We start from the raw sequence: 25,555 nt of genomic DNA on the forward strand, positions 1-25,555 counted from the left end.
CTCAAATATAGCTAATAGTATATTACTATACTTCGAAAATTTACTGCCAACCCCATCAAGTTCATCCTGGATCCGTAAAGTTTGCTGCAATTTGTGCTTTAATGAGAGGTATCATACTGGCAAGTCTGGTGGAAACCCTACTATTACTAACAAAGTAATCCTAAGTCAAGTTGACTTTTTCGCGTCAAATTACTATTCCCTAAAAGGTGAAATATCAAATTACCACTCCCTTAGGGATAAAATGTTAGTCATCATCAGACGTTCCGGTTTTGCGCCGAGGTGCACCAGTTCGATATCTGGCGTCCTGACCTACGCCATCGCTCCATCTCAAGCAGGATCTGGCTCGTCTTCTTTTCTACCATAGATATTGCCTTTATAGACTTTCTGGGCTGGATCATCCTCATCCATACGGATTAAATGACCCGTCCACCGTAACCTATTAAGCCGGATTTTATCCACAACCGGACGGTCAAGGTATCGCTCATAGGTTTCGTCGTTAAGTAGACTACGGAATCGTCCATCCTCATGTAGAAGACCAAAACTTCTTCGGAGGATTCTTCTCTCGAACGGGGCCAAGAGTTTGCGATTTTTCTTGCTGAGAACTCAAGCCTCCGAGGAATACAGGAGGACTGGCAAGATCTTTGGTGAGACGTTTCGAGCGGAACAGTTGTAAGCTGAAATAGGCTCTGATGGCTGACAAATGTTATTCGTTGTGATTTTTGATCCTAGATAATAGAAATTATCAACGGTCTCAACATTGTAGTCCCCTATATTTATTCTTCCCGTTTGACCAGTGCGGTTTGATGTTGTGGGTTGGTTGATTTTTGTTGCTGACGTTGCCACCATATACTTTGTCTTGCCTTCATTGATGTGCAGCCCAAGATCTCGCGCCGCCTGCTCGATCTGGATGAAGGCAGTTTGTACGTTTCGGGTTGTTCTTACCATGATGTCGATATCGGAAGCATAGCCCAGTAGTAGGGTGGACTTAAGAAAGATCATATCCCTCGCATTTACCTCAGCATCACGGATCACTTTCTCGAGGGCCAGGTTAAAGAGGACGCATTATAGGGCATTCCCTTGTCGTAAACCGTTGTTGATACCGAATGGTCTTGAGAGTGATCCTGTTGCTTCTATCTGGCCTCGCACATTGGTCAGGGTCAGCCTAAACAGTCTTATCAATTTCGTCGAGATACCGAATTCTCTCAGTTTTACCCTGGCTGTGCTATAATAAATGGCTTTAAAGTCGAGAGAACAATTTTTCCATCGCTTGCCGCAGAGAGAAAATCTGATCTGTTGCTGATTTGCCTGGAGCCTCTATGTTATGGCCCAATGAAATTGTGAGCGTATGGTTGATGAACCACTTGGTGAATTGGTCGCCTCCATATTTAACCAATTCGGCTGTAATTCTATCGGCTCCTGACGACTTATGATTTTTAAGCCGATGAACGGACTGTTTCTTCTATACTTGGTGGTGGCAGCATTTGTCAGTCGTCTTCAGTTGGCGGGACCTCTAACTCGCCGATGTTCTAGTTGTTCAGTAGTTCATCGAAGTAGTCGACTCATTGCTGCAATATGCCCATTCTATCGGAAATCAGATTTACCTTTTTGTCTTGGCAGGATGTGCATCGGGGTGTGTAAAGCTTCATCCTGCTGACTTGTTGGTAAAATTTTCGCGCCTGGTGCCGTTTCTCCCTGCACTTTTCGAGTTCATAGATTTGTTGGTTCCCCCAGGCTTCCTTTTTTCGTATGTGAAGTCTCCGCGCGTGAGTTACGGGATCACTCCTTAAGATCTAATACCTTCCGACAATGCGACACATGCCATCGAACCAGCTAAACATTCTAACCACCCACTCAGCAAAAACCAACGATTCGAGCTAATTCCAACGACACATGCCGGATATGCATTTTACCTGACCCACCTGTGTAAGCAAATTTAGAATATATGAAATTGTAACTTTAGCACGTAAGAGCAGAGTTGTAATTACTATTTAAACGTGGAAACTTTGTCCGAATAAATTGATAATTATATTTTTTTGGGAGTTTCTCCTTCCAACAACATTAATTCGTGCCCGCATCCTTTGAGAATGCAACATTACTCGGTATGCAGCATTCCTCCGTTCCGTTGCTAGCTTACATTAATCGTTAAAGCAGCCGTTCGGACTCTCTTTGCGCCTGGTTTGTAGCCGTATTTATGATAACGTTTTTCAGGTGATTGTGAAGATTATTAGTTGATGCTTTATCTCCAGGATCTCTGTTGACTGCGATTTTTGCAACATCCATTTCCCTCTTACATGTGTTGCGGAGGGCTGTGTTGTGGATTGCTTCAGTGTTAACTCTCATTTGATTGTCAGAGGGAATTCTGGGTGGTGATGTTATTTGAGCTCGGAGCACCATGCCAACGAGATAGTGATCCGAGTCTATATTGGCCCCCCTATATGTTCTGACATTCATCAAGGCTGAAAGGTGGCGGCGTTCGATCAACACGTGGTCAATTTGGTTGAAAGCGGTCCCGTCTGGAGAGGCGCACGTATGTTTGTAGACCGCTTTCCGCGAAAACCGGGTACTTCCAACAACCATTTCGTGTGACACTGCTAATTGAATTATCCGCAGTCCGTTATCATTTGTATTTTGATGTAAGCTATGAGAGCCTGAATACGGGCTCCTTCCTTACTTGGCTGTTAAAATCGCCAAATATGATTTTGATATCATATCTGGGACAGGCTTCGAGGGTTCGTTCTACTGCCTCGTAGAAGGTATCCTTCTCCGACTCTGCAGTCTCCTCTGTAGGGGCGTGAACGTTAATGAGGCTTATATTTCTAAATATCGGTATGAGGCCAGAGTAAAAACAAAAGCATATTCGCTCCGCTTTTGTAGTTGACCCAAATATACTTCATGTAGGGACGCCCAGTAATAAGACTAGCTGCAGTGATAAAATCGAATGACTTCTCTAGGATTGTATTTGCTGTTTCCCCAACAAATATATTGGACATTTGCATCATTGTCCTTCAAAACTACTCAGTTCTTAAGTCAGCAGAAGACACCAAGAAATATAGGGTAGGTAAACTGAGTTGCCTCAATGACATTTTTTATCCTACCATTAATATAATATTGCAAGATGACCGCGACCGGGTCCTGGGTACGAAATCTCTCAGTCTTGAGGAGCTCTTATCGGCAAAGATCCTTGGCCTCTTTGGTAATGCAATTCCACAGATAATATTAAACCGAACCCATGGTTCGTGAACCTGAAATATCTTAGGGCACTTCTGCAACTTTGTCAGCCTCACTGCCAGTACAAAGAAGCCCCATTGCGACTGAGTTTTCCGCAACCGAGCGAAGATGAAGAATTTTGGTGTGCGCGTGTTTTCGTTTTCGAAGTGAACTCGCAATTTTCCTGCAAATCTGCGTTGGCAGAACACCGATCGAGAGACGGAAGCTGATCGGGCAGCCGAATTCGCATTCGAGTCCCAGCCCAGCAGTCAGAAGCTGACTGTGAGTGCTCTGTCGTTCCCGACCCGCAGTCACGCAGCGGAATCCTGATATACGTCCTCAGCTCAACGCAGTCTCCAAAGAAAAGCCGACGGCACGGCTTGCGGCCAGGGAGACATTCTGGCAAACATTGTCAAAACGGCCTCCCACAATGTACTCAAAACGAAGCTAATTAAGTGCCTGTCGGTAACTGAGTCAGCTAAGGTGGATCACTTGCTGATAGGTTTGACTTTGGGAAATCGAACTCCCAGCCAATTGGTTCGAAATGCTGCGAAATGAGGCAACTGAGTGGGAGCAAGATCGGCGACGATTTGTTGAAGTCGCTGTCGTTTCGACGACTTCCGGAGAGCACCAAGGCGAGAGCATCATCATCTCTGGTTTTCTGGAGGCGCTGGCCGCTGCGGCTGATAAGGTGCACGCGCGTCCTACGATAACAGCCGTTCATCAGCCTTCAGAAGAAATAGGCGAGGTGAAGCACGAAATCGCTGCTCTTTTGGCCTGCATGGCGGAAATGAGGGCGGCGCTGGACGCTCAGCGTTCGGGGAGCAGGTCGCGAGCTCCCCCGCGGTCTACCGCCCGAAAAGGGCGATCGGGTAGCCAGTCGTCAGTATAGCCTACGGACCCAAGCATTTATTGGTACCATCGTAGATGCGGTGAAAAAGTTACTAGATGTACGCTTCCGTGTAAATTTGCGCTTACCTCAAAAAAATAGGTCCGCGGGGGGTCCTGGCGACGGTCACCCAAAACGCAGCGCCACATCGCCTAACAATTTATGACCTTCTCAGCGGGCGTTATCTTGTTGATACTGGTGTGGAGGTTTCGGTTCTTTTCGTGCTCCGGCAGCACCGGCTATTCCCACAATCTTTGAAACGACAGCAAATTTCTCGCGTATTAACACATACGGTTACAGGCAAGTGGACGTGAGTCTTGGCTTGCGTAGAACGTTCTCCTGGCGATTCATCGTGGCGGATGTCAGCTTCCTTATTTTAGACGCTGACTTCTTGTGATACTATGGGTTGCTAGTGGACTTGCAGAACAGGATCCTTATAGACTCCGCAACCAACCTTAAATTCGTCAGGCAGAATCTTATCTTACCCCAACAACAATCTTTCCGTACTTTTGGAGGACATTACTGACTCTCGTGTTCAGGCATTCTTCCAAAAGTTCAGCCAGATTTCACCCTTTGGTGTTCCCGTAGTAATAATCACTGGCCAGGGAATGCAATTCGAATCCGCTCTTTTCTCTGAGCTCAGAAAGCTTCTTGGATTCAAACGCGGCCGATAGTTAAATGAGACGCTAGGACGTTGGAATGGGACGCTGAAGGCAGTCATTATGGTGCGGGAATAACGTCCTGTCTGCAAGTCTTACTTGGTTGGCTTCCATATAGCCGTCTGCAAAGAGTTAGCTCTGCCCTGCTGATCTGGTATCCGGGGAGAAGTTACTATTACTCGGCGACATGGTCTTCGGCCAGAGAGACGGGCTCCAAGAGACGGACTGTTGCGCTTTCTGTGGGAGGCCGTTCCCAGATTGAAGCTGGCTCTGTCATCTCGCCACGCGCGGCCAGCTTTCCGAACCTCTGGAGAGCCTAAAGTTTGTACCGATGTTCTGCTGAGGCCTAATGCTAATGGTACAATATAGATCAGCAGAAAGGAGACTCCGCAGCGCTATAAAAAAAAGCAAAGCTCCCGGCGTGCAGCATCTAGTTAACGAGGTGAATGACGACCCGCGGGGATTTGGCTATAAGCTTGTCAGTGCGGGCATTGTTCCCCAGGCACCCTGTACGGGTTGATGTAAATAGCGCGAAAAGGGTCATGGATTGCCCCCTTTTCATAATGAGAGAGCTCGAACAAGCGGTTCTCACTATGAAAAAAAGGAAGGCGCCAGGTCCTGATGACATCCCGGCGGAAGTTTACAAACTGGTGTTCTGCCAACGGCCAAAATTGCTGTTTGAAGTGTTCAACGCCTGCTTGAAGGAGGGCATTTTTCCTTGTCGCTGTAAAGTGGCCAGACTCTCGTTGATCAGTAAGGGTAAAGGAGACCCGGAGCTCCCGTCTGCATACCGACCGCTGTGTATGCTTGACACGGCGAAAAGTGCTCGAAAAGCTCATCGGGAGTAGACTCGCTGAAGCAATCCGGGGACTTATCCGCAAGGCAGTTCGGGTTTAGAACAGGGAAATCTACAATGGATGCTGTTATGAAGGTCGTAAATGCGGCCGAGCCGAGGCACAGAGCCGCTGATCTCGAAGGATAGTGCTCCTCATAACGCTTGATGTCAAAAATCCCTTGAATTCCGTAAGATGGACGACGTTACGGCACTTGTTGCCGGACACACTGTTGAACAGGCGCAAAGCAAACTTGGCATATTGATGCGACGGGTAAGCGGATGGATGACTGCTCACGGTTTCAACCTTGCGCTGGAAAAAACCAAAGTAGTCATCCTGACCAGAAGGAGAATCCCAACCCTGCACACCATATCGATCGACGAGTTGACTATAGAGTCAAAACCAGTGGTCAAATACCTAGGTTTAATGCTCGACTCGAAGATGAGCTTCTTCGAGCAAATCAAAGCGGCCGCGGACAGGTCTGCAGCTGGAGTCGCGGCCTGAGTATCAACTAGGAGACGTCTCCTCATGGGAGCAACGCAATCGGTTCTTCTCTATGGTGCGGAGGTATGGGCTGATGCCCTTGACAAGGAGTTGCATCGTAAACGCCTCGTTCAAGTGCAGAGACGGGGAGCTTTGCAAGCAGCGTCTGCTTATCGCACCGTCTCCGAACCGGCTGCGATGGTGATCGCGGGAGTGATCCCCGTTGCCCTCCTTTCCAAGGAGCGCAAAGCTATCTACCGCTGCAAGGGCGAAAACTTAAGAGAGGTGGTTGCCCGTGAAGAACGCCAACGCACCCTTACCGAGTGGCAACTTTCTTGGCAAAATGAGCCAAGGGCAGGAGGACTGCGCGGCTCATAGGCAAATTAGACTCGTGGTTGAACAGAACGCACGGTGAGATTGATTACTTCCTTACCCAACTTCTAAGTGGGCATGGAGGTTTTCAGTCTTACCTGCACAGGATTGGGAAGGCACGATCTCGTGATTGTGTGTTCTGCAATGGAGTGGCGGACGACGCTGAACACACCTTTTTCTCTTGCGAGGGGTGGGACGGCCTTCGCAAGCAGCTTTATGCAGACACAGGGGAGCTCTCTCCAGACTCTCTGGCAGCTGGAATCGTATTGCACATTATGATCGGGCTTTTCTTATTTCGAAGAAGGTTGAACTCGACTGGCGGAGGAATCGGACAGTAAGGGGTTCCCTGAACTAACAACAGCTCCTATCCTCCCCTCCCCTCCCGTTGCTGAAAGGAATTCTCTGACTTGAAGGCCCAAAGCCGAGAGAGCGGGAGGGCTAGTCCGAAGTAATGTGCCAAACGGTTCCTGGCTAGTTGTCTGATGACAGGGAGGTGTTTAGTTGGTAGTCTACCAGCGTACTGTGGCAGGAGCGCGTAAACGCATTCACCTACCCTACTCTCAAAAAAAAATGTTAGGTCATTGCAGCCCTCGTACGAGGATCCCTATAATGTCCTCGGGCGTGGGGAGCACGCGTCAGCGGTAAACCAAAGACCTTACACATACTTAAGGCTTTAGAGGAAGGACTTAAGGCAGATGGCACTGGAAGGAAGGGTTAATGTTTCGGACGATTTGACATCCACCGGGGAAACCAGCACTCCGAGGATCCTCGATACCATTGCCGTGGAGGATGTGCACGTTCCAGAAAACAGTCATAGTGGCTTTGTACTGATGAAGGAGGTAAGGTGCTCCGCAAATATATATCTACACTGATAAATAAAAATTGTAGTTTGGAGGAAGCTACTGTCCTATCAATTTTAGGCTACATTACAAATAGCAGACAATATCTAATCTCCAGTTGGGTGGTTACGGAAACCCGAAAAAGTATATGGTAGAGGGAATATTTCACTTTCAAGGTACAATTATAAAAAATGTAGATAATAAGTTGAAGAAGCTATTGGCTGAGGCAAGAAAAATTCAGGAAGTATCTTTTTTTGGTGTCCCTGTAGATTCCTTTTAAAAAATAGAGGTGAAAGAAGCGTAACAAGGGATTAACATGCGTTTCTGTTTCTTATTCTTCTGTTTCTTATTCTTCATTATGTGTTCAATAAGGCAATTAAGCAAGAAAAACTAGATCCTTAACTCACTTGAATTGCTCGGTGAACATGTATAATTCCCAGAATCGGACGGAGTCACTCGAGCTATCACTAATTTACTGGTTTTAGTATGACGTTCCGTTAAAACACTTATGCCGCCTCGTTGCGAATAATTAATTAAATCACCATCCTTATACCAGTAAATATAAGACGGTTGACTTGGCGCCTGCTGGGTCACACACGTCAAATTGATGTCGCTACCACTCTTGAAGAACAGCTCCGAGTTGGCCAGGATCTTTGCTTTCGATACTGAAATGGAGTAAACAAGAGAGAAAATAGGATATTAAATCATGCGTTAATAATTGATATGAACAGGAAGGGGGAGAGCACATATTTCAGAGGCAACATGGAGTGAACTTATCTAGCCAAGGTTGAGTTGACAAGGATTCCGACCCAGGATTAGATATTAATTAAAGAAGTTCAATATTCATTGCAAACTCAACTGATACTTTCTGTAAATCTAACATGGGTTTGGCTAGCCAAAAACGAGATAATTGATTTCGAATTTTCATGTAAGATGCAGATGGAATGATTACGAGAGTGTTGATGGTAATATGCATGTACGACTTTCAAGGATTCCCAATTCAAAGTTTCGAAATCCCCAAACAACTTTGAAAACTCAATTTGGAACAAGGACGACAACATATGCTCCAACTTTCTCTCGAATTCCAGAGAATTTATTGCATGTTTATCTTGTCGAAAACTTTATTATTTACTTACATACATTTAATCAACAAATTATACTTTGAATTCATTTTGCTCCGACTTAGCTGGAGTCTCGTCTCCGTGCTGAACGGTGGGAATGGAAATAGCTTGACGTCCTGCTTTTCGTCTTGGATCCAAAGGATATAAAGATATCAAGTAGTTAGTCCACTTTTCCCGCTGAATGTTTGTCCATTCATCCTGGCTAAACAACTTAAGAGGAAATAGTGCTTCAACTATTCTTGTTGAAATGAATTTTTCGATCATATTTATTTCCGGAAAAGATATCTTTTCCGCATGAATTCAACCGAGTTGGTATCAAATTGATTTGAATCTTTAATATGGTTTTTCATCGCCAGTTTAATTCCGGGTCCGGGTCATGGTGATAGAATGGAGGGTGAAACTGAGAAAGCGACACAATGACTCGGCCGATATAGGGTATAGCGGCCAAACTACAAACTTTGGCAGTGGATATTGTTTTTGATGAATCCATCTTTGATTTGATAACGTAATTTGGATAGAATGAGAAATACGAAAGGGAAGCACGTGCTAAAATAAAATTTTATTGTTTTTCTTGGGAACATCCTGTTTGATTTATGATTTTGAGAGCTGGAGATAAGGTTTTAGGAGTACAACCTGAATGTGTGTGGTTTGCTTCGGGGTATCTCTTTCAGAATGAACGAGCTATTTACATTGTCTGAGCCTAAAGATTGCTATTTATAGGGTTCTATTTATATGCTAATATCCTTTTGAAGGCATTAGCCAAGATTTGTGGTTCATGTTAATTTTGATAATTTGCTTTTTGGCTTCTTGGCGCCGAGAAATGTTAGATTTTGAAATTTGTGTTAAGCTTGGAAAAATAAAAACTCTAGCATTTGAGTGGTGTTATGTTTGAGTTTTTTATGCTTCTATGACAGTCGTATGCAGTGTTGACTTTTTAGTACCAACAGAACTAAATTTAGTACCCCTTGAAGTGCCTTAGTACTTTGTCTCATTTTGCAGTACTTTTTTAGTTAAATAATAACTTTTCAGTACTTTCCAACAAAAACCGAAACGAAGTTAATATATGGCAATATCACGTTTTGTTGGCTGACAAAATGGCCAAATATTTGAACAGGTAACGTTACGCTGCCTATGATCAATTTGTCAAATAGGCGGCGGTTTCGATGAATGTAATCCACTACATCGTAAAAGGTGTAGAATAACCCATTAAGTTGGACATAAAGCAGGACGACCCACTGCGGAAACTGACAGTTCAAAAACAATACTACGTCATTCGCAATTCACAGAAACGGCGGTTCAAAATCGCCACGACATTAGATGTCACAACAAGCATGGGTGAATAGGTTCACTTCTAGAACGTATATATATGCATAGCGAAGTTTCATAACGGCCCGGCGAAAAAAAACGTTCATCTTCGGAAACAGCCCTATAGGCCTTCCCAATCGGTAGCAAGTTTAGATGTACCTCCTCTCTCATAAAACAGTGTACCAACAATATTGGTAGTCACGCTATACGATATTCATGCTTAGGACACAAAATACAACAACAGAAGAGGTGAAAATCTTTTTTTTTGTTTGAACCTAGGTACGCTCATATAAAAGTACTTTTTAATACCTTTTTGTCACATTTTTTACTACCATAATTTTCCCGCCTCCGGCAATACTGTTGGTATAGCATTGAGACAGCAATTAGAGATTGCTCGTTATATTCTCTAGAATATATTTGTCCTATCTACGTTGTCAGAAATCATACGACCCTGAACTTGCCCCATTTCGGCGTTCTGTGAAACCCTCCATACGACTTGCATGATACAGCTCACTGGCATGTTTCACTAGAATGTCGACTGGCATCACGTTCACCGCCACCACTACAGTCTCATCTGGTGTGCCTCCCAAAACGCTTCAAACTTTCATAGCTATCAATGAGTAAATCAAATTCACCAGCACACTACGACAGTGGTTTGCAAAGCAGGAGATCCAGAACCGAGCCCCGTAATACCCCGCTGTAATGATGTACTTTTTAAGGCTATTATTCGTCCCTAACCAGTGAGACGTAACTCTCGACCAGACTTGCTAAATATTTAGGAACACTTATATTAGTCATGTCATCATGGTCTGAAATAGTCTGAAGATTTGGGTGTCTATAGTCGCCACAAGGTTTTCATTCGCCGTTTGGTGTAGGGACCATGTGGAGTGGGAAGGACTACTAGCTGTCTGAGGGTCTGCGTTTACCCTGCTTGAGTAGATCTTCAAACTTTGAGATCCCTGATGACGTAAGGTTGCTTGTCAGATCGATGAGGGAACTGCGTTGCAGATCCACTAACAAACTATAGTGGCACAGGAAGTCTGCTCCCAAGATGGGAGTGCTAACTTCCGCTATAATAAAACGCAACCAAAACCGCCAATTTCAAAGCCTGAGGTGTTAGTCGATGGTACTTGGATACCGGGAGAACTGAGGATTCAGCGCCTGTATCAATTAAATTATTGCGTCTGCTAAGGGGGTCGTAAACGGAAAGGCAACGTGGTGTGCTTCGGGTAGCTGTCCGGGGCCACCGACAAGTTTTTTTCGTTACGAAGATGCACGGGCTGATAGAGTTTGTGGCTTTTTACGCGTACAAACATAGCCCGGTACCAATCGAAGGTCCTGACGACCTACTACCCGACCTGTCTCGCGAGTTTCGTCCTGAATAGAAGTGGAATACGGTGTCATCCAATTTTGCTACGTTGGTTGCCAATGCGGCCGTTGACTCCTCAACACCTTGCAAACCATAGGCCGCGAGCGCATCTGTTGATTCTATCGGTGGTTGCCGCCAACATGTCTAGCAGTACAAGTCCTGCTCCAACAGCCCGACAAGCTCGTGATTGAAACGTGCGGCGTCAGATGTGATGCCTTGCGCCTTGAACTGGCGAAACCGAGGTTCTTGCGACATAAAGAGGGTATGCGCACGGCCACAATTGTTCGGACCCTTTTGTTCTGTAGCCATCACTGGAGTGGAGTGTAGTGGAGCACACAAACTAAAGCAATAGTGGAAGTGAACGGAAAGAACAATGGAATCAGAAGCGAAAACGGTAGCAGTTAAGTACCGGAGCGGAGCACACTACCAAAGACTTCACGACCTGTGTTCCTCGCCGTTATCAGTGATTTGAGCAAATTTATCCTCTTTTGGGGCGAGGATGACGACGGCGGCTTAACTAGGCTTGGTGGCCATGGGGTTCTCTCCGGTGATCTTATCGTAACGACTTTCCCCTTGATTTCGGAGAATTCGCAGGCAATGAGGGCGGTGTGAACGGTATAACCGTTCGAGATTTAACTGGGATGGTTGAGCACGATGACTTAAGTGGCGTCGTCGTCCACATCACTTGAAATTATGTTTCTTCTAGAAAGTGTCGTAATGAGTGCGCTCAGTTAGTAGCAATCATCAAAAATAGTTGTCGTACAACAAATTTGAATTAGAAAGTGCATTCTACACTGTGGAAGGTAAGGAGGTCAGGATTGCGTTCGCCCGAGATTATTAACCCGAATTGACTCACGCACTCATTTGCAGCTTAGTCGACTGGTATCCGACGTCAAATCACGATAACAAATCTTTCTTCCACCAGCGAGAACCGCGATTTTGCGCTACCACAGTTCAGCGCTCTAACCACTTGGGAGCGGACACTAGTACTCTGGTATTTAAACTCGACAATAATCCTGCTACAAACTCGCACTAGTTTCTCCACAATTCTACACCTCTACGAGGTTGCGACTAGAAGAAGGATTTTCATGGTCAGATCTAGCGCTAAATCCAACGAAACTTTGAGTGTGCGCGGCTGCAGTACTCCGCTACAGGTAAATTCACGGGGCGGTAGATATTGTCACAGCGGTCTCCACACTTCTTTAGTTCGATTCCAGTTGGCTGAGTTGAATGCACTTTTGACATCAACGCATCACCCGATTCATCACTACGCTTATTACCGTATAATGGGCGCCTTGGAACTCATGCTGGTGCTTCGGCAAGCTATTGCTTTTGAAAATGGGTAGCAGTCTGTTGTAGATAACTCTCTCCATCATCTTCCTCATTGCATCCAAAGCAGATTGTGATGCTGGATCTCCACGAGGCTTGTTTGGTTTGGAAAACAACGTCCACTTTTGCTTTTTCCACTGGGCTGGGGGTACTCCTTCTTTTAGCCAAGTGTGGAAGGTGTTAGCGAAAATGTCGGAGTACTATAGTCTTGACTGCTAGCTTCAATGGTCTGTTAAGGATGCCATCCAAACTTGGGCTTTGTTATCGCCAGTTTTACCATACATTTTCCGTAGTTCTTCCTTTCTTACTAGAGCTAGTTGTGAGGAAGCTGAATGACAAAAATATCCTTTAGAAAGCGCAGGGTTGTCACCTGAGGTTATCTTTGAAACCTTTTCATTACTACTCGATAGGCCCTGCCTAAGGGTTCATATCGGCATATTCATAAAACTGCTTGAAGTTCCTTTTACTCCTCTGAATAACTTCTTTGAAGCGGTCCTGCATTTATCTTTTCGGCTCCTCTCAATTGCCGTTACTGGACTTGCTTTTAAGCCTCTAATAAAACTTCCTTAAACGTAAACATGCGGCTTGTAAACCTGCAATGTCATTGTCTTACCAGTAATTGGGTTGTCAATCGTCTTCTGGGCATAGTAACATCGCATGCTTGCATTACCCACTTTGTGATTTGGGTGGCTTTCGGAATGGCCATACCATCCAGAGATGGTGTTGTTTGAAAGCCGTTTTTTGAGTTCGATTTACTCTTGATTCCCATGCAAATCGCCTGGTGGTCAATGTGAGTATAGTCACCACTAACCTGCTGCGCTAACATATGCCAGGTCCACTATAGACCTTCGGCCTTTGCCTCCGAAAGTGTATGATATGCCGAGATTCGGGTCTAGTCGTTTCGAGCAGAGTACGTGCTTTCAAATTCGCTGTCCAGCTACCCCTTTCAAGAGCCCATATATTAAAGTTCACTGCTATAATTTTCGGCCAGAATATGCTCATACCCGGCAAGTGTTGCTTTGGGGGAGCATAGCAACTATACATACATATATATGGATGATTTTCATTTTCGCTCGATGAATCCATCCTCCTCCATCTGCTACATTATTTCCTGGAGAGATTTATCTCCGCAGACCTACAGCGCTGCTTGACCAAAATGCCACCACTGTGATGTACGGTGAAGGCTGTTCTCTAGGCACCTGCTACTGCCAGCAAATGTGTTGATGGTACACACCCTCCTTCCCTTTGAACAGTGGGCAATTTGGTTCAGCTCCACAGTCCTTGCTGATGCTGGGATATCGTAACTTTCCTCTTCTCACTTCCGGTTTTATTTTTGGATAACCTATCACTAGTCAATTTTTACTCGCGCGTACGAATTTTCTTCCCACCATCTTGGCCTGCCCTAAAGTATGCTCATACACGCACATTTTCGGAGGCATGCTTGTGTATATAAGATATTCGTCGAGTGCTTTCTTATTCGCATAAAGGACGCATCTGATGGCGGCTGCATACTGCTGATAAATATACTTTTATGAATAAGTGAGATATATACATGTGCTAGCCCTTTGCGGGGGGGGGGGGGGGAGGGTGGTCCCCTAACAGTATTCCAAAAAAAGGGGAGAGCGCATCACAGCGGAACAACTAAAGAGGAGTGGCAGAGGAACTTCCTTAACCAAGTTCTGAATGCTGAATCATCTGAAGATTGGAACTGGTACACAAATTCTTAGAAAGTTTTCCTGAAGGTTGTATGATTAGCTCAATCTCGATGATTAGCTGCCTCAGAGGTGAGGCAGCGTCTGATGAGTTGCCTGTGCCCTGATACGAAACCATAGTGGATCATAAAGAGTGGGAGCAAGTTGCTCTCGATTTGGTCCGGCTCGACGTCAAGTGGATGCGGACTTAGGACTTCGCATTCGTAAAAAATTCGTAAAAAAAAAAAACAGTTCTTTCTTTCTGATATGGCCGAACAAATCTTATAACCTTAGGGTTGGATGATACCTCAGTAAGGCCTGATTTTAGAAACGCCCGCAAATTCAAAAAACCTGCGAAAGGACTGAAGAAAGCCATCTGAATCCTTCCTTGGAATTTCTTGTAGTCGATAGTGACTTCAAAACGTTCAAAATTTGCTATTTTAATCGGTTTTGGGATAGCTACGCCCTCGTTGTTGAAAAAGTCAACTCGGATCATCGCTACTGATCTTTTCCAAACTAAATCTTTTTCTTTATCTTCAACCTTTGCCCCGTTCAAAAGCGGGGTCGGTTCGTCGTGATTGATTTCGCCATTTTCCTCTATCAAATGCCTCATGTGGGAGCAATCTCGAGGCTTTTAAATCCCCATCGAGGGTATCAAGCCACCGTTGTTTCCGCCGGCTTTTTGGTCGCTTACCAACGACTTTGATGTTCAGACCAATTTTGACAAGTGAATTTTCGTTGGCGCTGCAGACGACTCTCCCGCAGTTTCTCCGATCGGCGCAATTCCATGTCGATCGCGGATATCCTCATTTTGGATGTGATCAAAATGTGCGACGCCAACGTAACATCTTTACCCCCATTACTGCATGGCGCCGATGATTGTCTTTTATAGTCGGTCAACCCTCAGAACCAAAGAGAGTGACAGGACTTACATGTATTGCTTTAGTAATTCCGCAGTTCTTGACAAATCCGTCTTGATTCATGGTTATTTCAACGATTTCGCGAATACAGTTGTCAAGTGTCATGCGTTTAAAAATCTTCACGGTATGAGAAAGTAACCGGATCGGACTATAATTTGAACATTCTGCTGGACTACCTTTCTTTTTCTACATTGGAACTGTGATTCTTTCTTGCATGTCAGGTGGTGTTCTTCCTTCCTGAATAACCCAGTTAAATAATTCACTGATCCACAGTGTTGGGTCCCAGGTCTTCGCTTTCCAGAGCTCAGATGCGATGCCGTCAGGTCCTGTTGCTTTCCCCGATTTTATTCGTTTTATTCCTTCCTCGACTTCATTTGCGCTGTCAGCTACGTCTCTATGGTGGTACGTGGGTACCTGTCTCAGGGACGACACGGATTGATTTTGTGACCATAATCAGAGCTCCGCTGCGACAAGCTACAACTGTACCAGTCTAAACAGAGTGTATGGCTCAGCATTCATATTGGTAGACGCAGATTTACCTAAATCTCCACCGAACTAAGGAGAACGGCTCCCGTGTTGAAATGCAACACCAAGTCGAGGCCCGAAGGTCTCTGTTCGTTTCAACGTAAACACCACCAACATGAAGCTCCCAATAGGGCCCACCTCAACAACAGATCTGAGCGCATATACAACAAGAATCGTCCTGAAGTACGCCAATTCAGTAGCTGTCCTGGTTCCCTTGGTACCAGTATACCACCGGAAAAGTTCCGTGACCTATTGCCACTTCAGATGAGTCCCTGCACCGACTTTGATCTGACCGCGTTTGAAACACTTGCATATTGCATCATGGCCGGCAAACCAATGTGATACAGGGTCTCCCGGTGCCACCCTTACGAGAATCTCTTCGGCTACTTGGTTTTATGTTCGGCCGACAGGATTACCATCCCATTTTCCTCGCCGCCACCTCTTAGTGCCAGCTGCGCTGACAGTTAAGCCCATGGTGTTTAACGTAGGTACCTGTCGTGGAGACTTAATCCTACGGTCCTCTTCAGACACGGATTGATTTTGTGACCACAATCAGAGCCCCGCTGAGACAAGCAACAACGGTACCAGTCTATACCAAGTGCATGGCTGAATGCTAATTCATACTGGTGGATGCAAGAATTACCTAAATCTCTACCGAACTAAGGAGTACGGCACCCGTGTTGAAACGCAACACCACGCCGAGGCCCGAAGGTCTCTTCTCGCTTGAGCACAACCGCAACCACCATGAAACTCCCACTAGGGGGGGCCAACCGCAAATAACCGACCTGTACTCACATACAACGGGAGTTCACCCGAAGTATGAGAGTTCAGAGGCTTTCCCGGTTCCCATGGTACCAGTATACCCCTGGTAAGGTTCCGTGACCAATTTGCCACTGAGTCCCCGTACAGACTCGGGTCTGATCGCCCTAATTAGGCCTTTGGAGCATTCGCCTACTGCATTACGGCCGGCAAACCAAAGTGAGTAAAGCGTCTCCCGGTGCCACCACTGTGGAGGTTCTTCTCGGCCACTTAGTTTTGGTTTGGCCGACAGTGTTGCCGCCCCGTCTTCTTCACCGCCACCTCTGAGCACCACTTTACAGGGACAAGGAAAAATGCCCTCCTTCAAGCAGGCGTTGAACACTTCAAGCAACAATTCTGGCCGTTGGCGGAACACCAGTTTGTAAACTTCCGTCGGGATGCCATCCGGACCTGGCGCCTTCCTGTTTTTCATAGTGAGAACCGCTTCTTCGAGCTCTCACATTGTGAAAAGGGGGCAATCCACGACGCTTTCCGCGCTATTTACATCAACCCGTACAGGGTGTCTGGGGAACAATGCCCGCACAATGCGGTCCATCTGGTCGGTGCTCAGTATGCAGGGTTTCGCAGAGCACCGATTGTCCTGGTGCCAAGCTTATAGCCAAGTCCCCACGGGTCCTCATTCACCTCGTTAACAAGATTCTGCCAGCCGCGAGCTCTGCTTTTATTTATAGCGCTGCGGAGTCTTCTTTTTGCTGATCTATATTGTGCCTTTAAGGCGCATGCCTCCTCGTTGGCGTGCAAACCTTGTGCCAAACGGCGGAGCTTATGACACTCCTTCCGTAGGTCGGCAATTTCTGCCATCCACCAGTGCATAGAAGGTTTATCGCGCCTGGGGCCTCTCCGGGCATGAAAGCCTCACACGCCGTCGTTATCAGGTTCATCACTGAATTTACGACGGGGTCAGCTGCAGCACTACCACTCCTCGGAGTGTCGCCCAGCGCGGCCCTACCTGCTTCAAGAGCTTCGACGAACTTCCTGATGTTCACCCTCGCAACATTCGACACGCAGGGGGAGTGTCGTGTTGGTACTCGCCGACCAGTAGCGTCAACCACTTCGAGTGCAATGTACTGATGATCACTTGCCGAGAAGTCTTCTAGGCATCACCAACCATTCACCGATGATGCCAGAGATTCCGACGCAAGAGTGATGTCAGGAATGTTTCCCTTCACAACCCGGGCGCCGAAACGTTGGCGCGGATCCGGTGTTTAAAACTTTGAGCCCGGATCTCGCGCCATTTCCAGAATCCGTTTTCCTTTGGAGTCTGACTAAGGCATGCCCCATTCAAGAGCCCTGGCATCACTGCCCCTTACCACTCTTAGGAGAGATCCTAAGATGATTTCTAGGCTTCTCTGGAATAGTGTTGGGAAAATGCCATCTGCTTCGATTGATTACAGTTGTTCAGAGGTTCCCACTACCAATTTTACTCCCTCCCGATCATACCTCTTTCGCTAATTTCATATACACCTTATTTTCCTTCTGTCCGTGGCTTGGGTGTCAGACAGACAGAAGATATGGCTTTAGCTTTATACAGCCTAGATGCTTCTGTAGCTTGTATTATTCCTTAACAGAATTCCCTGAAGCTGTTTCGTTTTGCTTCCCTGATCGCTTTGTTATACGCCGTCAATGCCTTTTTGTATCTCTGCCAGTCCTCGGTTTCTCATCCTGGTAAAGTTCCTTTCTCTCGCAGAATTTCGTCAATCTAACGACTAATTCCGGCTTACCACCGGATGTGTCCTCCGAATTATCCTTCCTTAGTTTGTCCCTGTGTACGTGTACAGGTATGCTACCAAATCTGTAATTGATGAGGCAGTTACGATGTTCAATTGCTTCCAGGGATCGGTCATTTACTCCGATCGTTAGTAGTTTGGACGTCGCACGTGGAGATTCATTTTTTGAATGATGAGAAGGCGTTAGAAGCTTGCCCGTTTCAATCGTTGCGGCTTTGGGAAGGTGGACCGTCACCATCTGTGCCCCTGGTATATCATCTCCAGAACATGCCGGCAGTTTAGTTTGTTTTGATCCTGACAGTTAAGATACTATAGTCCTAAGGAATTCCTCCGTGTCTTGATCGAAGGCGTATGCCGATGAATCCGTGCTCCTTATTATGTCCCTCACACATCTTCATGACGATGAAGTCCTCCTTTATTTCCTGCTGTTCACGAGCGAGTATTTGCTCCGGGAATACTTTCGGCAGTATGACCAGTCGAATCTTCTTTATTGCATTAGCATAGCCAACAGCCATTTCCTGGCTCCTGCCTGCACCCCTCACCGCCACGAGACTTCCCCTTTGTTGGGCTCGGGTGTAGGTTTATTGGGAGCATTTCTGTCTCTTGCGCTGATTTCCGCTAATTCTCGCTTTCCTGGCTCTGATGCTGAAGGCTTAGATCTGTACTGAGCCTTTTTCAAGGTCTCTTCAGATTTCGGGCCCCGCTTTAGATAGCGCAGAAGCTATTTGACATCTGCGCCACTGAGACCTGCCTCCTTTCTGACGTCTGATGTGGTGACGTCTGACGGGGTTAAGAGGTCCGCCGTGACATAGCCCCCTAGCACGGTATGGTCAGGTTTACTCACTGAGGCGATCGGGTATCCCCCACCACATGGGGGAGGTTTTTTTACTCCTTAGCCTATGTAGGTCACCACCCACTAATGGTATTTGTAGATAATAGGCTTGACTTCTGAAGAGCTTCACGTCAACCACGAGAGAGATAGGTTGGCTCCCAGAAGGCTGCATTTTGGATCAGTCTATCCTGTAGTCGGCTGCTTCAGCCCTACGTACTGCTAAGACAATGTGCTATATAAAGAAGATGAGATATAACGGAAAGTTGGGTATCTTTTTGACGATTTTCGGGATGAGCACACACGCATATTGTGTAAGGGAGTCAAACGAGTTCAGTACCATGTTAAAAGGGGGTCTAACGTATTAAATTCATATACACTATAATCTGCTAGTCATGCCGAAATAGGTCCATCATGCATCATATGAAATGCAATTATGTTATGGTTATCAGCTTGGCCGGGATGTTTGTATAAAAATTTGATGATTAAATGGATGATAAGTGTTAAAATGAATCATCTGCAGGAGTCTCCCTTTGGAGTAATTGAAATTAAATGGCCGCAAAATTGGATTGATATTTATTCCGTTTGTATTCAGGGAGATCTTGATGATTGTGTTTTAGCCAGGACATCCTGTCCACATCATTGAGGAGCTGACCCTTAACATAGCTCCGTTAGTAGGTTGGCGAGTAGGATAGGAACAAGGAAGTTGAACCGCGGCGTCATCAAATTATCATAGTCACCCTTGGTGCAGGCATATTCGTGATCTGAGCCCTTTGCAGTATTCTGAGCAATCTTCATAACTAAGCAAGGAGACGTGTTGAGGCAGGCGCGCTTAGCTTACCGGCATCACTAAAACCGGTAGTAGAGTGTTGCATGGCTGCGCGGAAAGCTGGTAGATCACTTCAGTGATCGCCGGGAGCTCTTTCGAACCAGATGGTTATTTCGGGGTAGCATTAGAACGTGTTTAGATCGCGGTATCGGTACTTTCAGCTTTGTTACTTAATTGAATATCCACATGCCGAATAAAAATCAAAATTATCTAATCTTGCGCGTTGTCGACTGTTTCCTCAGTTTACCATATTTTCCGGCCAAAGGACCGGTCAACTCTGGACAAATTTTCCCGAGAAGTTGCGGCATTCATTAGGGTCTTCAAGTATTCGGACATCTTTTGGAAAATGGAGTCGTTTCCTGGGTCAATGGAGAGAGGCCTTCGATGAATCTTGCGGTTATCACCATTTGCTAATACTACGGCGAAAGGAAGCTATCGCAGGATAATATCGAGGATTGTAGTTCGGATTGTAGTTCGGGGTCGCAGGAAATGGAAGAGCCCGTTATGTAATAGGAGTAGGTCCCGGTATTCGAATGGACAGGATCAATCGTGCTTTTGTAGGCACAAGTTGCGCTTAGTTCGAGGTGAGTGAATGTCGACTATATTTAATCCAGTGTAACCTAATCGTGGCTTTTTTAATTTTTTAATCATTTCTTTGTGTCTTTTCGCAGCTCCTCTCCAATTTTGGCTTGTTTTTTCATGTCAAAATGGCGACGTCCCTTTATTTCCTACGTGTGTGACTTTAACATTCGTCGGGTGTTGTAATGTTCTGCGACGGCATGCGTGTTCTGGGAATCATGGAGGATTTGTCGACTCATTGAGTTTCGTTCACCGGTGAGTACGCTTTTCATTAATAATTCTGGATTAGTAGTAATTATTAGCGATTATTCGTGCCACAAGGATGAGTACGACTTCGAGTTTAAAGTTAGTTGGGACATCTGAGTTCAATTGTGATTGAATCTCCGCTGCATACGGCTTTGAGACGGATGGGTTTTACTGTAGTACAGATCCACTGGTTAATACCATTCTTTTGTGTTCTCAACCTTGTAAGGACTGCGTCTCAGTCCACGTTGATTATTGAGTTTTTTTTAACATTAGAGAACTAGCCTGAATCCGTTTGGCAGATTTCTTCAGGCTAGCACTCCCGTCCTCCTGTCTTGGGAGGTTTCAAATCAGCAATGGTATGGGAGAATAGAAAACAGTAGGAATTGTTAGTTCCATGTGTCTGTCCTATAAGCTGGTGGCGTTCACAATTCCGATTTAAATCTTTCCCAGCTTATTGCTCGCTTTTGCAGCTGGTAAGATAAGGACAGTTTAAGTTCAACTGCGAAGTAGTCGGCCATACTTGATATCATCTTACATGATTTTACCCGACATCAGACAGCAGGAAGCAGTCATGGATTGTCTTGTTGGTGAATCCGGCAAGACCATCTCAAATGAAGTTGGTGTGAAAGGTTGGGGATATGCTTAAACACGGTTTTGTCATTCAGGTGGACTGCCGTATCGTTCCAGGAAGTATGCCTTGAATCAAGTCACTTCCGAAAATGAAGTACTTGTATTTTACCTGGACTTACAGCATTAAGACATGTGAAGCAATAGGTGTAACACTGAAGAAGGGAATAAGTGGTTCCCGAAATAGCATATACTGATATTCCTGGTACCATTCCCTTCTTCAGTGTTACACCTGTTGCTACACATGTCTTTTCGCGGTAGCTGGCGGGATGTCCCATTTGATCGTGGTGTTTCCGTCTTTGATCTCGGACACTGCCCACAAGGATGACTTTATGTACACTACACCCCTTGATGGGGTATAACGCGCGAAACACTGTAACCTGAAATGCGCTTCAGCTTTCGCCACGACTTCCGAGACTTTCGCACTCATCCTCTACTCTAAGTACCCCTGGGGCAACCCCCTTGTCAGCCATTTTGAGAGAGTGGATTCCACTGGCTGGCATAGCGAAAGCGGGCGTCGCGTTGTTAAGGTGTTGGGCAACATCTAGTTTGGTGCTACCGTCGGCAGAAACCACCTTTTCTAGATATATAAACTGATTGATTGTTTCGATGCTCTGCCCATTAAGACAGATAAGGAGAATACGTTGTCCTGTCAGACTGAGAACTTTGGATTCGTCTTCAAATTCGGAGCAATTGAGCCAAGGTTCCTGACCCGGTGAGAGAGCAAACAGATATCATTAACGTAGCCGAGGTGTTTTAGAAAAGATGTCATTGTCTATTGAACTCCTCCACGTTCTCCGTACAAGGCATCATGAAGGACGTCATCGATAACATAAAAAAATAATATCGGTGGTAGGATGGAACCCTTGCGGGCTCCGCTTTGGACCACCATAATTTTACCTCAGCACGTGACATTGTACGCTTCATATGGCGCTCTGATAGTAGCTATTAGTTTCATTGGAGAGCCCCTCCTGTGTAATGCACTCCCGATACACTCCCTGTTCCCGCTATCGAAAGCTTTTTTGAAATCGATGGGGAACAGGTGCGAAGATGTAAATTCCACGCACTGTTACAAAATGATCAGTAGGATGTTAAGGAAGTCAATGCAGGAATCCAGAGCGAAAACCAGCCTCCTCTCTGTCGATCAAGCTTTCTAGATATTCTTTAATGCGTTTCAGGATTATTGTAGCTATTGTCTCTTTTGACGACATAGAGCACGCGAATTCTCCTCGAATTGTCACACTCAAAACGGGTCCCCCTTTTTGGGATCTTGACGATCATCCCCTTCTTCTACTGTCTGGGAAAGGCGTTGAATTCCGAAGATTTCCGTACGAGAGGAAGCAGCAGATCTGCAGTAACTGCATCAAACCTAGTGGCTTTACTTAGTTTGAATGAATTGATGGCCGAAATGATTTCTCCTCTGCTTGGAGGAATAGTCCGTGTTCGCATGTAACAGTGACTAGCCATTTTATCCACAAGGAAGAGCCTTACCGGATGTAATACAGTTAAGAACCGTGGTGAAGTGTTCTTTCCACCTCTTCAGTGGTTTATCATGATGGATGAAAAGTCGATCGTTGACGTCCTTTACAGGCACACTGTTAGCGGTCAGTAGAGCCTTCAACACGTTCGCCCACCGATCCGGCCGTCTCCTCCTCCTCCCCACACGCACCCAGCAGGAATCACTACCCCAATCTTTTCCATATGGTAGTTTAAGGAGCAGTGTCCCGTTAAAGCCCCCACTAGGGTTTTCATGTCCCACTTCTTAAGGGACAACAAAAATGCCGCTCTGGCAGCCCCTGGTTTTTTCACAAGGATTTTCGTCTGCCGGCAAGAGTTCAAATTTCTCCAGTCTACTGCGCGAATTCTTCTCGGCCACCAGACGATGCATGTATACATCAAAACGGGTTTTATTATGGATGTATACGTCGAATGTATCCGCTTTGGTGAAAGTCCCCAGCCCTTATCGGGCCCGGCTCCATGCCGTTGGTATATATCCCAAGGCTATAATGCGCCTTACCACTCTTAAGAGAGCTCCTAATATGATTTCTGGGCTTCTCTGGAGCTAATACTGGGAAAATGCCATCTGCTCCGATTGATTTTAGTGATTTAAAGGTTCCCATTGCTCATCTTCCTCCAGCTTCCGAGCGTACCTCTTCCACTAGTTTCAAATGGACCTTCTCTCTCTTCTGCCCGTTGCTTGGGTGTCAGGCAGAATGCAATTGTCTGCCGCCGTGGGTACGACCCCGGGAAATGAGTTCTGAGAAACAAACGTATCTTGTCTCCCTAATTCTCACCTTCCTTATTCAGGCAGATAGAAGATATTGCCTTGGCTTTGGCTATAGCTTTATACAGCCTGGATGCTTCTGTAGTTTGTTTTTTCTTCATAGTATTCCCTACAGCTCTTTTGTTTTGCTTCCATGATGTTGGTATACGCCATCAGCGCCTTGTTTAACGTCTGCCAGTCCCCGGTTTTTTTCGTTAGGTTGAAGAGTTTTCGCACCTCGTTTCTCATCCTTGCAAGGTTTCTGCTCCATCAGGGTACGTTATTTGATGACTTGACTGTCTTAGCCGGACTTCTACCACTGTTTCTAGCTCTATTTCGCTCCTGATATCACTGCCAACCTGTAGATGATTCGTATTGTCACTCAGGTCCTTGTGTAGAAGTCCTAGCCTGTTCTCCTGGGATTTCTTATCATTCTTTTTTCTTGGGAGTTGCCTACAACGTCTGTGGTCCGATAGAGAAGGCTCATCCGACGCCCTCCAATTCATGACCAAGCCCCTCATCAGAGTGTTCCCGATAGTTATGTTTGCCCATACCCTCATGGTACGTGTTGGCATCGCAATCGAGAGAAAGTAGTAACGTCTTTGGAGCTATTCTCCAATGTCAAGGCGTTACCCTCCCCCTACGACATTGCACTTCTTTGCGTTTCACTCTCCGACTTGAGTTCTAGAAGGCTTAGGTTAAGGTCGTCCAGCTTCTCCTCATACAGCCCTTTCAGCCTCGGTGGCTTCCGTGATTCCTTCGGGAACTTCGGCAGGCTTACCACCGGATGTGTCTTCCGAAATAACCTTCCTTGGTTTGTCCCTGTGTACATGTACAGATATGCTACCAAATCTGTAATTTATGAGGCAGTTACGATGTTTATTTGCCTCCTGGGATCGGTAGTTTGCCTTTGCCCTCCTCCTTGTTTCTAAAAACGCTCCATAACCGCGCGTGGAGATCCATGTTTTGAATGCTGAGGTGATGTAGAAGCTTGCCCGTCTCGATCGTTGCGGCTTTGGGAAGGTAGACCGTCACCATCTGGAACATGTCAGTAGTTCCGTTTCTTTTCATCTTGACAGTTAAGGTATAAGTATAAGGCCTGATCGAAAGTGAACCGGTGCTCCTTATTATATCCCTCGCAAATATTCATGACGATGAGGTCCTCAATTATTTCCTGCTGCTCACGAGTAAGTATTTGCTCCGAAAATACTTTCGGCGGTATGGCCAGTCGAATCCTCTTTACTGCATTAGCATAGCTAACGGCCGTCTCCTGGCTCCTGCCTGTATTCCGCTCAGCTCCGAGATTTTCCCTTTCTTGGACTCGGGTGTAGGTTTATTGGGATCATTTCTCCCTTCTCCTGATTTCCGTTGCTCCTCGCTTTCTTGGCTCTGATGCTGAAGGCTTAGATTTGTATCTGTCAAAATAGATCGGTCATGCATCATATGAAATATACAATACCTTTCATACCTCAAACAACGAGTTTCCTGTTGCCGACTTGTTTACTACTTTTTATACCATTTTTGAAATCAAAATCTATTTTTCACATCAGAAGTTTCTTTCTATTTGCATAACGAGTTTTTCTTTTATCTTATTTTAGGAAAAACGTTTTGGTAACGCCACGTGCCTAGAGCCCCTGATTTCTTTGGCATGAAATTTAACCAAAGCCTCAACAATCTCTTTGGTGGCAAGGATTGAGGAGTATACTACTTTGTGTGGTAAAAAGATGGGGAAAGTTTCGTCTTTAATTAGCGTTCATGCATTAAAAAATCTCGGATACGTATACCTGCACGTTCGCCGTCGCGGAAAGTTTTCGCGGTCCTTACGCGGAATGTATTCGTAGTGGTATTCGCGGCTTTCGTTCGTTCGGTGTTTGTTAACTGCGCCGCGTGTGATTTGTGAGTGTTCATATAATTCAACAGGAAGAGATCCTTGGGATTTAATTTCTTGGTAAGTATGTTTCGAGTTTATAACTTATATTTTTACTTTTAAATGTACCTCAGATTTCGATTATACCCTTTCGGCTTAACAGAAAGACTTTCATTCGTATTTTAATATACATAAGTCGTTACTTGCTGCGTTCTTTACCTTCCGGT

General features: G+C 45.7%; 1 protein-coding gene and 1 long non-coding RNA gene across 4 annotated transcripts in view; one reads left to right on the forward strand and one right to left on the reverse strand.

Annotated features, from left to right (window-relative positions):
* Positions 1–25,555, reverse strand: part of LOC119660264 (basement membrane-specific heparan sulfate proteoglycan core protein-like) — a 514,615-nt gene that overhangs the window by 10,039 nt on the left and 479,021 nt on the right. For all 3 annotated transcript variants that reach the window (XM_038068722.1, XM_038068723.1, XM_038068721.1), the window contains one exon: positions 7,690–7,947. In XM_038068722.1, the coding sequence (XP_037924650.1) occupies positions 7,690–7,947 (258 nt within the window). The remainder of the gene's footprint in view (positions 1–7,689; positions 7,948–25,555) is intronic.
* Positions 19,807–25,555, forward strand: part of LOC119660265 — a 115,120-nt gene continuing 109,371 nt past the window's right edge. The window contains exons 1-3 of the long non-coding RNA XR_005250417.1: positions 19,807–20,330; positions 20,418–20,580; positions 25,060–25,409. This is a non-coding gene — a long non-coding RNA (uncharacterized LOC119660265). The remainder of the gene's footprint in view (positions 20,331–20,417; positions 20,581–25,059; positions 25,410–25,555) is intronic.

This window comes from Hermetia illucens, chromosome 6 (genome assembly GCF_905115235.1).
Source record: "Hermetia illucens chromosome 6, iHerIll2.2.curated.20191125, whole genome shotgun sequence".
In the NCBI taxonomy this organism is placed as follows: domain Eukaryota; kingdom Metazoa; phylum Arthropoda; class Insecta; order Diptera; family Stratiomyidae; genus Hermetia; species Hermetia illucens.